The following is a 14,290-nucleotide window of genomic DNA, read 5'->3' as shown; positions in this document are numbered from 1 at the left end:
TGTGCAAAGGCGGTCCCTGCGGCTGGGCGTGAGCAGGCCCTACCCCGTCTCTGCTGTCGCCGGCCCGCGATGGCGCTCAGGGCTGCAGCCGGCGGGCACGAGGACCCCTCCTCGGTGGTTCAGCCCGGCGGTGAGGGTTCCCCGTCCCGTTTCCAGGGAGCCTCGGGCTCTGTCCGATTTCCCTCGTGAAAGGGGTTCATTGTTTAAGGAAGAGAAACCTGCCAAGCCACGGCTCTTTCTTCAAAATTTACTCCCGTAATTATTCAAAACAGTTTATACATAGGCATCTGTGTGCTGTGGTTTCCGCCGTTCTACTAATTTGTCTGTTTTATTCTTGAAACCTTTTCAGCAGTTTATGTACTCGCCTTTCATCTTAAGTTTACTTTATGAACTCCTGGCTAAGGGCCATCCCTACCTGGTCTTCAGGGGATACTGCAATGCCCAAGAGAAAAAGATGAACAGATAACACCAGCAAATCACTGCTTATGTTTGTCTGGCATAATAGTTACGGAATTAGTCTTGGATTGTACTGTAGGATTTTACTGCTAATTTGCTATTGGGAAGGGGATATTGCTGAAGCATGCAAAAATGGGTGAACTTTAACTCCTGAACGTGAAATGTTTTGTTTCCCCTTTCTAGGAGGAAACAATATTGGGAAATGGCAGAAGCAGTTTTTCACCCCCCAAGAAGGAAAAGAAGAGTTTTTGAGTCATACGAGTCTCCCTTTCCTGTGAATGTAGGTGGGAAGGATTTCAGAATATGCCAGGCTGAAATCATTAACAACAACGTTATTGTGAGGAACCCTGAAGATATCGAACAGCTTTATAACAAGGTCTGTACCCTGTTTGCACAGTATTTTTAGTGTTTTAAATGTAGGTAAAGAATAATACTTGTTAAAGTCTGCCTGCCTTTGTGCTTTCCTTCCCTTTTAGCTTCCAGTACTTCTCCGTATCTCCCTCCTCTCCTGAAATCAGTACAAAACATATATTCTGTATCAAACGTGAAAAGTATTTCATTCTTATCCCAGCCAATAAATTTTGGCATGAAGTGACATTGTGAGCTAAAAAACAACTGCAAAGGCTTCATGTTTGTTACGTTTATTTCTCCTTTCAACATTTTATGCAGCCTTCCAAAAGCATTTTCATGTTTTTAAAGCTCAGGAGGTTGGGAGATTAATGTTTTGTAAATGTTTGTAGAATTTTTTTAACTTTAGAGTGATTTCTTCCTGAGTAAGCTACATTAAGCCTCTTATGTCCGAGTACCTCTTCACCACCATTCTTATGCAGTAGCTTTATCCATTTCTTTGTTTTCTATTGTGCTTTGTCACAGTATTAATACACAGGTGTTTTCTTATGCATCTGCTTGGAGATGTTGACTGACAAATATTTAGAATTGAGGAAAAAGACCCAACACCCTCCACTGGTTAAATCTTTGAGTGCAGGTGTTTAATATTGAACTAGTTATCAGAAGCTAAGCAACAAGCTTTAGGCAAAGCTTAAATGTTGCAGAATTTCAGTCATTTTTTTTCAGCTGGTCTTGGCAGTGAAGATTTTATATTTGGAAAGAAGTTTGGTGGGGTTTTTTTGATGATATAATAAGGATTTTTCCTTTTCTTTGAAGGGCTATTTTGGAAAAGGTATCCTTTCAAGAAGTCGACCAGTGTACAGTATTTCAGATCCTTCAGTGGTTACTAAGTGGCAAGGTAAATTGTGCCTGTTTGTACTTCCATCAGTATTCTAATAGTCCTTTTCACTTCACTCATTGAAGATATATGTTTGTAAATTACACAGAGGGGAAAAAAAAATCTCTCTACTGGGTCAGATCAAGGGTCTCACTCCCTCCATAACTTGTCTCTGGTGATGGCCAGTACCATCTGCCTGGGATAAATACAAGAACAGGAAACATATGCAGATAGCTCCTTAGTGCGTTCCCCTAGCCTTCACCGATTTTTTGCTTAGGAGGTCTGTAAGTAAAGTTATCATCCTTGGGCTTTTCTTCATATAACTGTCTTGATTATAAGCTGTAGATTTTAGTATCCATGAAATCATAAGGCAAGGATATGTGAAATTTTTAATCTGCTTATTGCTAATTACATCTGGTCTGCTCTTGGCTGTTTATAGAAAGACTGTCATTCTTTAGTCATCTTTTCCCTGACAGTTAAGTCTCATATTCCTCCGTAATTGTCGTCTTATGGGCTGGCGAAACATAGTGTATTTAATTGTTCTTCTTGTGCAGGCTGTTACCTCTGTACCTTTTCTAGTTCTGCTGTGTCCTTCGTGAATACAAGTGGGACCAAAATGGCGCAGAATATTGAAAATGGGGGTGGTTACTCAGCTGCAGATTACCTCAGTGATCAAAAACACGTGAACACATTTTTATATTGATGAAACAATGTATGATTTTTCTTTATGCAGGTGCTAATGTAAACATGCCTATAATTACATCGAAAAAGTAAGTTATTTGCATTAATTTGTTCTTTTTTTTTTTTATGAAACAGATTCTTCTATTTTATATTTTATTTTACTGGTTTGCAGATTTTTGGCTGTATAAATGCTGATGATTTGCTTCTATTTCTTCTCTTTGTATTTACCTTATAAATCACATTGGGAAAACTATAAATAGGTGATACTCAGCATGGTTTTTCATGTAAGCTTGCAGGTATTAATTGCTGAATAGAAGCCAAGATTGAGTGCATGCATAGTAGTATGGGTAATTAATTCATAATAATATCAAGCATAATAAACTTGTCTCTCAGCTGAGGAGGAGAAAGAGGAGTTTCTGGGGCGGGCAATTTAAAATAACTCTTCCATTTCCTTATTGAATTATTATCATGTGGGCTGAAGCAGCTCTTGAGCTTGTATAATACATAAATGTTTTACTACTTTTTTTTCATAGTCTTTATTAACATTTGTTTGTACATTTAGAAAAACAGAGTATGGACCACATTTATTTTGTTCCACTTAAATAGTATACAAGCTAACTGTAAGAGTGTGCAAGTTAGTTGCTCTGTTTGCTTGAATCTTACGGTAACTCTAAAAATTTTACTTTATTTAAATTTAAAAGTTATGTTTCTTCAGTGCTCAACTTTAGGTAAGACAAACAGTAGCAATATTACTTCTGCTGCTACTACAGTTGTTACTACTTGCAGAAGCACTTGTCATTATTAGTCTCCTTTGTGACTGCTTTATGTGCCAGGAAGTACAGCTGAGCATCAATGAAAGTGTCGTTACATTGGTGCAGGAAGGTGCATCACGATCTGTAAGTGCAAATTACATGGTAATCAAGTCATAGGACAAAGAGGAGTCCATTTTTTGTGACAAAAACTACAGCACTGAATTACATAGTTTTATTATGAGACTTCAGAGGGACTCGTATTTTGTGTTGACAGATGAAATCTATGTTTAATTGTCTTTGTAGTTCTTCATTACCTGGTCTGTAATTGCTGTGTTAGGATTTTGTTTTGGGAAGTAGAGGATATTGTAGTCCAGGTTTGAATAAGGGTGGCTGCACTTAGCTACCTGTAACTTTCATAGAAGGAATATTAATGTCTGCAATTGCATATTAATGTTGTCTTCCAAGGAGAAATAATTGAAGGGGCACTAAAAACTCTTATCATAATTGAAAAACATTAGAAATTTTTACAGCTTTCAGCTAATATCTCACTGATAGGATTGTTGTTCTTTCTCAAGGATGTGTGGGTTTTGGTTAAAACTGAAGGTTGTTTCTGCTGAAGATTTTTAAGCTGGTGTTTTTGCTATGCCATTGCTGTTTCAAAGCTAGTTAAAACAGAGTTTTGAAGATACTGTTCTCAGTAGGTGGCTGTGTAATAGATGAAGCGTGTGAGCGCTCTATATGCAAAGTCTTGTTGCATATTTTAGTCATGCAAGCTCTGCTACCAAGATGTTTTTGCAGTGAATTCAGGCTTAAGGCTTCGGTGAGAGAAGGAAATTTTTGCCTGCTTCTTGAAACTGTATAGCAGTATTCCTCAATGCATGGTTCTTGTGCAACATTTGGTAATAGTGTTTGTTGCCTCAGAAATTTGAAAGGCAAAACGAAGCCAAAGAAGGTAGCAGAATCTTGATGTTCAGTAATGTCGTCTGCAGCTTCCTGAAGACTGGAGTCCTGTTACATGCTGCATGTTGTATTTTGCGTAGCAGTGAATTGGAGTGTGTGTTCAGATTTGTTTTGTGACCTGTGTTGAATCTGCTTTTTTCAAGATGCTTATTTTTAAGGTCTTAAGTAATGGATGTAACACATTAGAACTTCTCATTTATTTTACTTGTTTACTAGGTACCAGTGTCATGTTCAGTGGGCGAAAAGTATTTTGCAAGAGCAAGGATTTGATGACTGCTCAGTTACCAAAATTCTTGAAAATTACACTAAGCCTCTTGAGCTGCCATTCTTGGAAGAGGATGGAGCCGAACAAACTCCAAATATTTGTAACAGAATGGGCCCAAATACAGAACTTTCCAGACAATCTTCTGCAGATACTGGAAATGTAGCAGCCCCAAGTCCTGAGAATCAGAATGAAGGCTACAAGAAAGCTTGTTTGGAAGGAGATCCAGCGTTTGATCCTGCGGCTGTATGTGGCTCTAAAGAACATGAACTAGGTGTCTTGAAAGACGTAGCTGAAGTGTCTTGCCAGAAGCATGGTCGTCTTGTGCACTGTGGCTGCAAGGAGAAGGAGAGCAATGAGCAAAGATCTTGTGACATGATCAAGTTGAAAGAATGTGCTCCAGAATACGTATTGGTGCAAGAGGAAGAAGATGGTAGCTTATGTCCTGAAGATGATTCTGCTCACGTGCAAGAAAATGTAAGGATAAAGAGTATCCTAATACTTTAGAAAAATATCATCAGTCCTATTCTCAGGATTCAGTATTTTTTCCAGTTTAAACTTATAGTAATATAGTAATTTTTTCTTGTAGCTTGTCAAGAATGAAAAACTAGTATGCAGAAGAAATCCATTTAGGATTTTTGAATATTTACAACTCAGCTTGGAAGAGGTAAGTTTCAAGTGCAATATAAGTTGTTTTACTTTTCACAAGCTCGAGGCATGGGCCCATGTGAACCTCCTGAGGTACAACAAGGCTAAGTTCAAGGTCCTGCACCTGGGTCGGGGCAACCCCTGGTATCAGTACAGGGTGAAGGGATGGAGAGCAGCCCTGCTGAGAAGGACTTGGGGGTACTGGGGGATGAAAAGCTGGACAGGAGCCAGCAGTGTGCACTCGTAGCCTGGAAGGCCAACCGTGTCCTGGGCCGCATCCAAAGCCGCGTGGCCAGCAGGGCGAGGGAGGGGATTCTGCCCCTCTGGGGAGACCCCCCTGCAGTGCTGTGTCCAGCTCTGGAGCCCTCGGCACAGGAGAGACACGGACCTGTTGGAGCGGGGCCAGAGGAGGCCCCAGCAATGCTCCGAGGGCTGGAACAGCTCTGCTGGGACGACAGGCTGGGGGAGCTGGGGGGTTCAGCCTGGAGAAGAGAAGGCTCTAGGGAGACCTTATTGTAGCCAGCCAGGTCTGAAAGGGGGCTTACAGGAGAGATGAGGAAAGACTTTTTAGCAGGACCTGTAGCGATAGGACAAGCGGCAATGGTTTTAAATTCAAAGAGGGTGGATTTAGACTAGACATAAGAAATTTTTCATAATGAGGGTGGTGAAGCACTGGCCCAGGTTGCCCAGAGAGGTGGTCGATGCCCCATCCCTGGAAGCATCCCAGGTCAGGCTGGACGGGGCTCTGAGCAACCTGATCTAGTTGAAGATGTCCCTGCTCAGTGCAGGGGCGTTGGACTAGATCGCCTTGAAAGGTCCCTTCCAACCCAAACTATTCCATGATTCTATGATTAATCTGAAAAGTAAACATTAATTTATGTTACAACATAATTTAATACCTGTTTCTGAAGTACAGAGTTCTCCTGTGTCTTGTAAGTAGTTGGATTGCTTAGTCATTAAACTTACTTTTAATAACCTGTGATAATTACGTGATATGGTAAAAAAAAAAAAAGTAGGGTTGAATCCCATTTGCTTTAGATGAATAATCCCACTGAGAGAGACCAGTGGTAGGACTTAAGTATAGAAATACCAAGAATATAACATTTGTATAAATCCTGCTTCGATTGTGATGCTTCTAAATATGTTCACGTTAGTTTTAACACGGTGCCTTCAGGAGTCTACAGCACATGCATAGATTTTTTTTTTTTTAGTGCTGCGCCTGTTGAAATGTAAGGGTCATGAAGACAAAAGGAAAGTTTCAAAGGAAACTTTCAGGCAGCTTGTTTGTCTTTATGACATTAGAATTTGTGTATAAAATTAATTTGAGACTGTTCTTGCATGGAATATAAACTACAGGAAGAGCCAGCTCTCAGTTAAACTTACTCTGTTTGTTTATTTCAGGCTTTTTTCTTGGTGTATGCTCTGGGATGCTTAAGTATTTATTATGGTGAGGTAAGAGATTGGATTAATTTTGGATTTCTGGGAATGCCATTAATTTGGATACAATACGTCTGGAAATTTTTAGCTGCTGTGGCAGTAAGTTTTGCTGCTAATTCTGAAGGAGGAAACACCAAACAGAGTAATTAGGAAGTATTTCCTATAAGTAATGATATTTCTGTTTATGAAATAATGGTCTGAAAGCTTTATGTTTACCAAGGCAAATACAGCTAAGCACAGCCTTTCTGTAGAGAAAGGTTTTTGTTGTAACTTGGGCAGGAAGCATGGGGAAAGCAAGTATGGCAGCAATAACATGGTGAATTCTCTTTCCTGAAACAGGAAAATTCCTTGGAGTTTTAAGCATTAATCTAGAAGTACATCAAGCTACTGTTAATGTAATGACAAAATAATTGAAACCTATGCTTCTAGTTTAAGATTTATCAGATTTTCCTTTAAACAAGGGCATTATGGGACTGATTATGAAATGCTAAGAAAACCCACTAAATGGAGCAACAGGTTTCTGTCTTATATTTAGGGATTCTGTAGTTTGTTGCCTGAAGTCCATGGTCTTTGCAGGAGACTGTGATATTTGATATTTGGCTGTTTACGCTCTACTACACACAGGATTCTGTATCTGATGGAATATTAATATAGTCATGTTAATGCCTTTGGTTGTGATTTTTAGGAGCCCCTAACTATTCTGAAGCTATGGGAAGTTTTCAGTGAAGTGAAGCCCAACTTTAAAACTACTTACATGGCGTATCACTACTTCCGCAGTAAGGGTTGGGTCCCCAAAGTTGGCCTGAAGTATGGAACTGATCTCTGTGAGTAGCTTCCTTAAAAAAATGGAATCATTTATAACTGAGTTCTTTTCAGGCACTGCGGGACTCCAGTGCCAGAGATGAATTTCATAATGAGGAGCTGCATGACTGGAGCAGGCTTTGCTACTTGCAGTTGGCAAAAGACATTTTTGGCTAGAGTACGGGTTAGCAATAAAGTTAGGGTGAGTGGAGTATAACATCACATATCCAGTAGCTAAGGGGATAGCTTGAAAGGCCTGTTGTTTTGCTTCATGAGGTTAATAATTAATACAGGATTGCACTGAAATTCCGTTCCCAAGTTTCTCTATCCCCTTTGAAACACATCTTCTGTGGTATTAACGTGACAGTCTCTGGAATAGCAGGTTTGCATCTAGATCCTAATTCACACCAAAGTCCATTCATCCCATTTAATGGAAGCTGGACTTCCGCTGAGGTTACTGCTAAGGCTGTTCCGCTGAATGGGGTTTTTTTTTGTGGGGGAGGAGGGAGAAGGGACTTGGTTTTGTTAGTGGTAGGGTTTTTAATCTTACAGAAAAAAATGGGTAATGTCCATAATCCCTTGCTAAATATTTCAAGAACTGCATTCAGCTCTTGTCAACATAAACAGTACAGTCATGCCTGTCATTACAGGAAACGTGCATGAAGGGAGATATTTTTAACATATGCATGCAAACCAGCAAGTGCTGAAGCAGTTTTATAATTTTATAAGCTGCTGAATTCATATAGCAGCTTTGCGTATTTGACTCTGGTGAGGTTGTGCCGAGCTAGTCCTTTAGATCAGCATGTAGGTTTGGCTGAATTCAGCATCACTGTTCTTAGTATTCTGGGCTGTAGATGGGGCCTTGATTCTGATCACCTGATGTATATGTGAAACTGGTATTAGTTTGTTCACCGTTCATTTGTGTTCTGGCCCGAATGTGTTGTTGAGCATATCGCCGCCTTTGGATTTGTGCCAGACAAAGGAAGTGGATTAGTTTAAGGCTAGTAGGAGTTGTGCCTCACTCCTGAGCTCCTCTAGCTTCTTGTTCTTTGGCAGTACCTTCTTAGAATTGGTATTACTACAATCGCTTATAGTAGGTAATTTGCAAAGCATGGCTGTCACCGGAATGAAGTGCTGCTCGTCCTTTTCCTGACAGGGTCTATGCTAGCCAGCTGTATAAGAAAACCTGCGCTAGTTAAAGTCCCCTCTTACAAGCTCACAACAAAGGGAAGAGAGGAAATGTAACCATTTAGCTCGGTTACAGAAGTCCACTGCAATGAGTCTTGTGTACCCTTGAGTAGGGTAGAAACTTTTAGTGGGACTGGAAGGCAGTACATCACAACTTGTGCCCTTTGCCTGTCCTAAAACTTGTGAAACATCCTGGCTTGGAACAAAAACTCAATGGCTTATTGTGATCTTCTCCTTGTACTCCAGTGGCTCAACTTCTGTTGCGAATACAGCATTAAAAGCATGAGTCTGCTGCAGAAAAATTCCATCCTAAGCTTTTTCCCATAGCAATTGCTAACTGTCCTTTGGCTCTTCTACTTTATCTTTTACCTGCCACACCCTTGCCCTGAGTCACCCTGCTGCTCCCGTGATTTTTCTGTCTCTTCCCTCTCTCTCCACTTGCTGAGACAACTTAATCCTGAGCAGAATTCGAAAGTGTTGAAGTTCTGTCTTGTGTAATTAAACTTTACAAAACATTTGAAAATATTTATGTACCCTGGTATTAAACTCTGTGATTATCTAATTAAGGTGTTTCTCTCTCGTTTCAGTGCTGTATCGAAAAGGCCCCCCCTTCTATCATGCAAGGTTTGAAGCTCATGTTTCTGTCTAATTTCTTATTTTCATATTAGTAAATTTCTGTCACACAAATTTAGTATCTTTACTGGTTAAGCATACGTTCTTCACTTAACACACTTTGCCAGATGCATTCATACTGGGAATGCAAAAGCCCTTTTAGCAGAGGTACTAAGTAACACAATTTCACTGAATTCATATAACAGTAGTGAGTCATTAAAAATTAAAAGTTGCAATGAGCATATTTAGCACTGATATGATGAATGCACTCAGGAAAGTAATTTGATTTAATAATACTGACTTTTAAAAAAACATGGCATGGGTAACAGGTAATTTGGGAGAAAAATATTTTAAGGGAAGATAATTGTCTTTATTCATTAGCTAGTCAGGTTGGACTCCTAGATAATGAATTAATTATAAATGTCAGATTGGGATTCATAACAGAATGCTACAGACATCAGCAGAAGGGTGGGGAGGGTGCGTGCCAGTAAGCATATTCCCAATTTCATCTTTTCTCCTCTTTTCCTAGTAGAAAGACACTTAAGTTTTACAACTTCTTTACTGCATGTTGGCATACTGTTTAACACCGATTTTTAAGCTCTAATTCTTAAGTTTCACAATCTTCCTAAAGTGGTAATTTTCTTTCTGTGAATTGTCCTATCTATCTGCCTTGTTTTCCAGTTACTCTGTCATTGCTGAATTAGTTGATGGTAATTTTGAAGGTTCTCTTCGCAGACCACTCAGCTGGAAGTCCTTGGCTGGGTTGAACAGGACAACTGTTAATGCTTCGAAGGTAAGAGTGAGGTGCTAGTTTTAAAATAGCTCTAAAATGATAAATGTACAGTTTAGTTCCAAAGAACAGGGAGTCAGAGTGAGGCTGGAAAGTGAATCCTTCTCTTCCTAGTCTGCTGAAGAGTGTGTTGAGCTGCCAGTAGGCAAACAAGAGTTTCCTTTGTCAATATCCAGAGGATTTCTGGAAGAAGCTTATTAAAGTTCTGTCACCTGTAGGAACTCTGGAAGTTGTGTGAGGAACAGAAGACTGACCTGAGGGACACATCTTTCCTGCTTGCTGCTTCTGTTTTTAAAGCCCTCTACATCTACCAGGATTTTCTTTTAAACAGAAATTTCCCAAAATATTTTCTCTGTGATAGAGCCTCATACATAGTGCTTCCATACTCACAGGTGCTATGTTATAACTCTAGTTATCTTATAGCAGGACTATGCTTTGGTAAGAAAATGAGATACGTGTATTATACAGCTCTCCCCTAACTTGGTGTGCAGAAGACATCTTGTAGGAAACTTGGTATCTGCATTCCTAATTAATCTAAAACTTGTATAGCAAGAATCAGTTGAAGTTCACGTTTTCTGTTTATCAACAGGAACTTATGCTATGCTATTTGATTAGACCATCTGATATGACTGAAAAAGAGATGTCGACACCGGAATGCATGAAACGAATTAAGGTTCAGGTGAGGAATTACTTCTCTCCTTTGCCTGTGTAGCTTTACTTTGGGGCAGCTGGACAGCTGATTCTAAGAGGCCCCCTTGAACTGTCCCTTGCTCTTTAGCGTGCTTTGTTTTTTTTGCACACATAGCTGCAATAAAATAAACTAGATTCCTTTGTGCCTTAAGGCATGAGAAGTGCGTTACAGGCTGTTTAAAGACCTAACATCTTCTAAATTTTAATGTTGCTGCCACTGTGAATGTAAGCATTTGCATGGGGAAACAGGGGTACCTATGATGACTGTAAGGTTAATGTATATTTAAAAACAAAGGGAGAAGAATGTGTTGAGATACCAGCTCGCTTCAGGAACGAATGTAGTCTTCTAGAATTTCTCAGTGGTCCCATAATATACATCAATTTGCTGAAGGCTTAATCCCCAGCCCTCACTGATTACCTGTAGCTGCCTGCCTCTTCCATAATAGTTGCTGTTTTTTATTTCAGGAACTGATTGTAACTCGTTGGGTTTCTTCCCGTGAGCGTAGTGAGCAAGATGAACTTTGACCGTATAGGAAAAACTTACTTTTTTTTAAAGCCACATCTTGTTGTTTTTCACTTGATCTTCTCATGATGAACCACTGCCTCAGAACAGTTTCTATCAACATACTCACTTGGTATGTATAAATGCTATCTAAAATGAGGTATATCCTGTTTACTGGAGAGAATGTTGTGTTGAAAAACATAACTATAATAATGCATATGAAGGGGAAAAAATAAAGCTGTGTCTCAACTCAAAATACTTGTTTGTTTCCTTTAAACTTAAACGTCGGTCATTGAGTGGTGGCTAGACTGCAGTGATTAGTAATGGCATCTTTAGTATTACGACAGATCCAGGCATTAGTCCTAAATAGGCACTATGGCCTGCAGAACCATTGAGTCACTAAAACTAGTTAAACTACCTAGTTAAAACTAGTTAAAAGCCAGCAGTAATTATAGTGGATCAAATAGCCTTTTGGGATACCTGTGGTACCATTCTTCTTCAACCAAAACCTGACTTCGTAGCCTCAATAAAGTTGTACAAACTTAGATTTGGGGAGAGATGTGGTTGTTGCAATATTGAGCATTGTAACACGTTGCTGTTAGGTGCCTTGACTCTGGAATTCAGTGGTCCTAACTAAAAGTGCTTATTTTCATAAGCGCTGCTCAGAATTGAGGAACTCTTCCCAGGATGTGCAGAGATTTAAATTAGTTCTGGGGTCTAAGCACCTCACAGCAATGTTAGGTGTTAGGCAGTAGGGAATGCCAGGGCAGCTTTCCCCATTTTGGTGAGATGTCTTATGCTGCAAATCCCAAGTGAAGTAAGATTCCTCCTTGAAAGTAAGGGCCTAATCTTGCCCCATGACCACAAGATGCCCTGAGCACAAGTTGATGCCCTTTACTTCTGTTGAAGATGGGTTAGTGTGTAGAAAATAATGAAGATTTGCTGAGCCAGTGAGAGGCAGTCACTCTTTCTAGCTTGGCAAGTGTAAGTCTCAGTTTCATCGCAGCTTTTGTCTTTTTTATCTAGCAACTACAACAGTCTATGTATTTTTCTTCATAGCGGACTTGTAGCTCTTTGTCCTGGCCTGTCTTGCGTTGTAAAACAGACGGGGAGACACTGCTGCGTTTTGTATGGAGTGAGGCATAGGGCAGCGCTGAGCAGTTCTGCCTTGCTACGCTACGTGCCTGCTATCTTCTAACCTTTTTGTAAGATTTAATCGTCTAGATTGCAGGTTCCTAAATACGATGTTTGCTATTGCAAAGCCACGCTTGAGAAACAAACCAACCAACCCAGCAGGTATTCAGCTGTCTTTCAAGTAGAGCCAGGAGGTTTAAGTATCAACGACGCTGCATTTTAAGTATTGCTGCTTTAGATTCAGGCATTTGAATTCCATCTTAGTCTTTCAACAACAGGCTTCCTTGCTTCACCATGCTGTTAAGGTTGGGGGTTTTTCCCCACCCCCCCCGTGTTGTGAGAGAACACCTTTGCTGCAGCAGTAAGGATACATTATAGCTGGCGACGACAACACTGGTTTGGATTTTCCTTGTGCTGTTTTCATTCACTATCAACAGGGGGTTGCCTCCTGGTTGCAGGACATTTTCTGGGGCTGGTAAAAATTCTGTCAATTCGAACTGTTCCCACCAAACACGAAACCCCAATGTTGTTTACTTAGGCAGTTTAGATTGTAAAGCCTGTCATAAATTCCCATCATGAATGCAGGAAAGTACATAAAACTCAAAAGTGGAAGATCTTCTACTCTTTGCTTTCATTTAATACAACTTCTTCTAAAAGCTGTAAAATGAAAATATTGATTGCATAATAGCTTTTGCAAGCCAAACAGCTATGTATGTGTTGGCCGTACGTGGCCAGATGTTTTATTTCTAGCTGCAGATGTCAGTACTGTTGTATCAAATAACTTACATTAGATAGTTGTACCATAGCACTGATACTTGCCATTGTATTTATGTTTTACCAATTAAAATACAGTACTTAAATGAAGTATGGATTCTGATTCACTCGGAAATAGCATACCACAATTTCTTTTTGTAAGCCAAATCCTAGCTGAAGAATTTTGACTTGCACTAGGAATGGGTGGATAGGAGGTCTCTAACAGCAGCTGAATTGCGCATTTCAAGCTGGTTGTCTCTACTGTGTCATGGTTTTTTTAATATTAATTTGGAATTTGGCAAGAAGTGGAAGAACGTGGAAGGAGGAAGTGTGTGAAGTGTGGTGTATGCAGCTGGAGAGTATGGGGTGGGCAGGGTTAATGCAGTTTGTGTATCCAAAAGTATAAACTACATGTGGATAAAACCCCAATCATTTATGGTTACTTCTCCATCTTTGAGAAAATACAACTTGCATCTAGACTAAAACCACCTTACTCTGCAGAAATTAGTAGAAGGAAAAAAAGCTGAAATTATTTTCTTAAACTAATTCTAAGTAAATAAAGTGAAATTGCACAAAATTATGGACTGCACAATTCTGACCTCAGCATACAATTCTGTGTACAATAGGTAAAAGTGCTGTCAGAGGATCTTTCTGATTTTTTTAACATAAATTTCTTTTTGTTAAATTCTAAAGTTTTAACTCAGATAAATCCTAAGGAGCCTGTTGCTTATTACACATACTAACAGACAGAGATACTAAATTATTATCTTTTAATACTAAGCATCTGTCTTGATTTGAGGAATAAATGTGTAAAATGTAAAGAAGAATTGGAAAAGAAATATATCTGGCAAAGAGGCTGGATTTACTTGTCATTATATTTATTAGTAATTAAAGGAAGATAACTTTGCATGTAGCGAGTCTGCATTACATTATCCACTTTGGATTTCAGCAGCGCACAAGCACAGACTCCCTTTTTTTCACTCATCAGTAAACAAATGTGACAGGAAAAAAAAAAAAACCAAAACATTTTGGTTTGCTACTGCTTCAGTTACCACAGTTCATTTGTTAAAACCCTTAATTACACAGCAGTTACGATTTCTGGTATTAAGTGTCTTGGCAGAACAGAGCATACAGTGAATGTTAATAGGAAAAATCTTTTCCGTATCAATAGTTCCCAGAGAAATTTTCTGTAGTGTGTACATTGTATGTATGTTATTTCATTCAAATGCACAAGTTCAGTTTCCTGATCCTTCCATGATGTGTAGGTTAATGTGTACAGTTAATTGTGTTTTTAAATACATTAAGTAGATCACGCATCTTAAACCCTGAGATTTGGAGTCTTAAGACTTCCTTTTCCTGTTGCATGTTGTAGATGTTTTAGTATAGCAACTTGACGTTT

General features: G+C 39.4%; 1 protein-coding gene across 1 annotated transcript; it reads left to right on the top strand.

Moving 5' to 3' along the window:
• Positions 1-658: 658 nt before the first annotated feature.
• On the top strand, positions 659-11,027 carry TSEN2 (TSEN2 tRNA splicing endonuclease subunit). The gene is made up of 11 exons (XM_010283228.1): positions 659-832; positions 1,621-1,702; positions 2,415-2,451; positions 4,291-4,813; positions 4,926-5,003; positions 6,386-6,436; positions 7,107-7,245; positions 8,998-9,034; positions 9,704-9,815; positions 10,402-10,491; positions 10,968-11,027. The coding sequence occupies exons 1-11, from the start codon at positions 659-661 to the stop codon at positions 11,025-11,027; spliced, it is 1,383 nt and encodes a 460-aa protein (XP_010281530.1).
• Positions 11,028-14,290: the final 3,263 nt, after the last annotated feature.

This window comes from Phaethon lepturus, unplaced genomic scaffold, assembly GCF_000687285.1.
Source record: "Phaethon lepturus isolate BGI_N335 unplaced genomic scaffold, ASM68728v1 scaffold10183, whole genome shotgun sequence".
In the NCBI taxonomy this organism is placed as follows: domain Eukaryota; kingdom Metazoa; phylum Chordata; class Aves; order Phaethontiformes; family Phaethontidae; genus Phaethon; species Phaethon lepturus.
The sequence above is the reverse complement of the archived record's forward strand: the minus strand, read 5'-3'. Positions and strand labels throughout refer to the sequence as shown.

Coding starts and splice junctions, on each gene's coding strand:
- TSEN2 (XM_010283228.1), top strand. CDS start 659: ATGGCAGAAGCAGTTTTTCACCCCCCAAGAAGGAAAAGAAGAGTTTTT. Junction 2,452..4,290: donor CCTATAATTACATCGAAAAA/GTAAGTTATTTG, acceptor CTTGTTTACTAG/GTACCAGTGTCATGTTCAGT. Junction 5,004..6,385: donor TACAACTCAGCTTGGAAGAG/GTAAGTTTCAAG, acceptor TGTTTATTTCAG/GCTTTTTTCTTGGTGTATGC.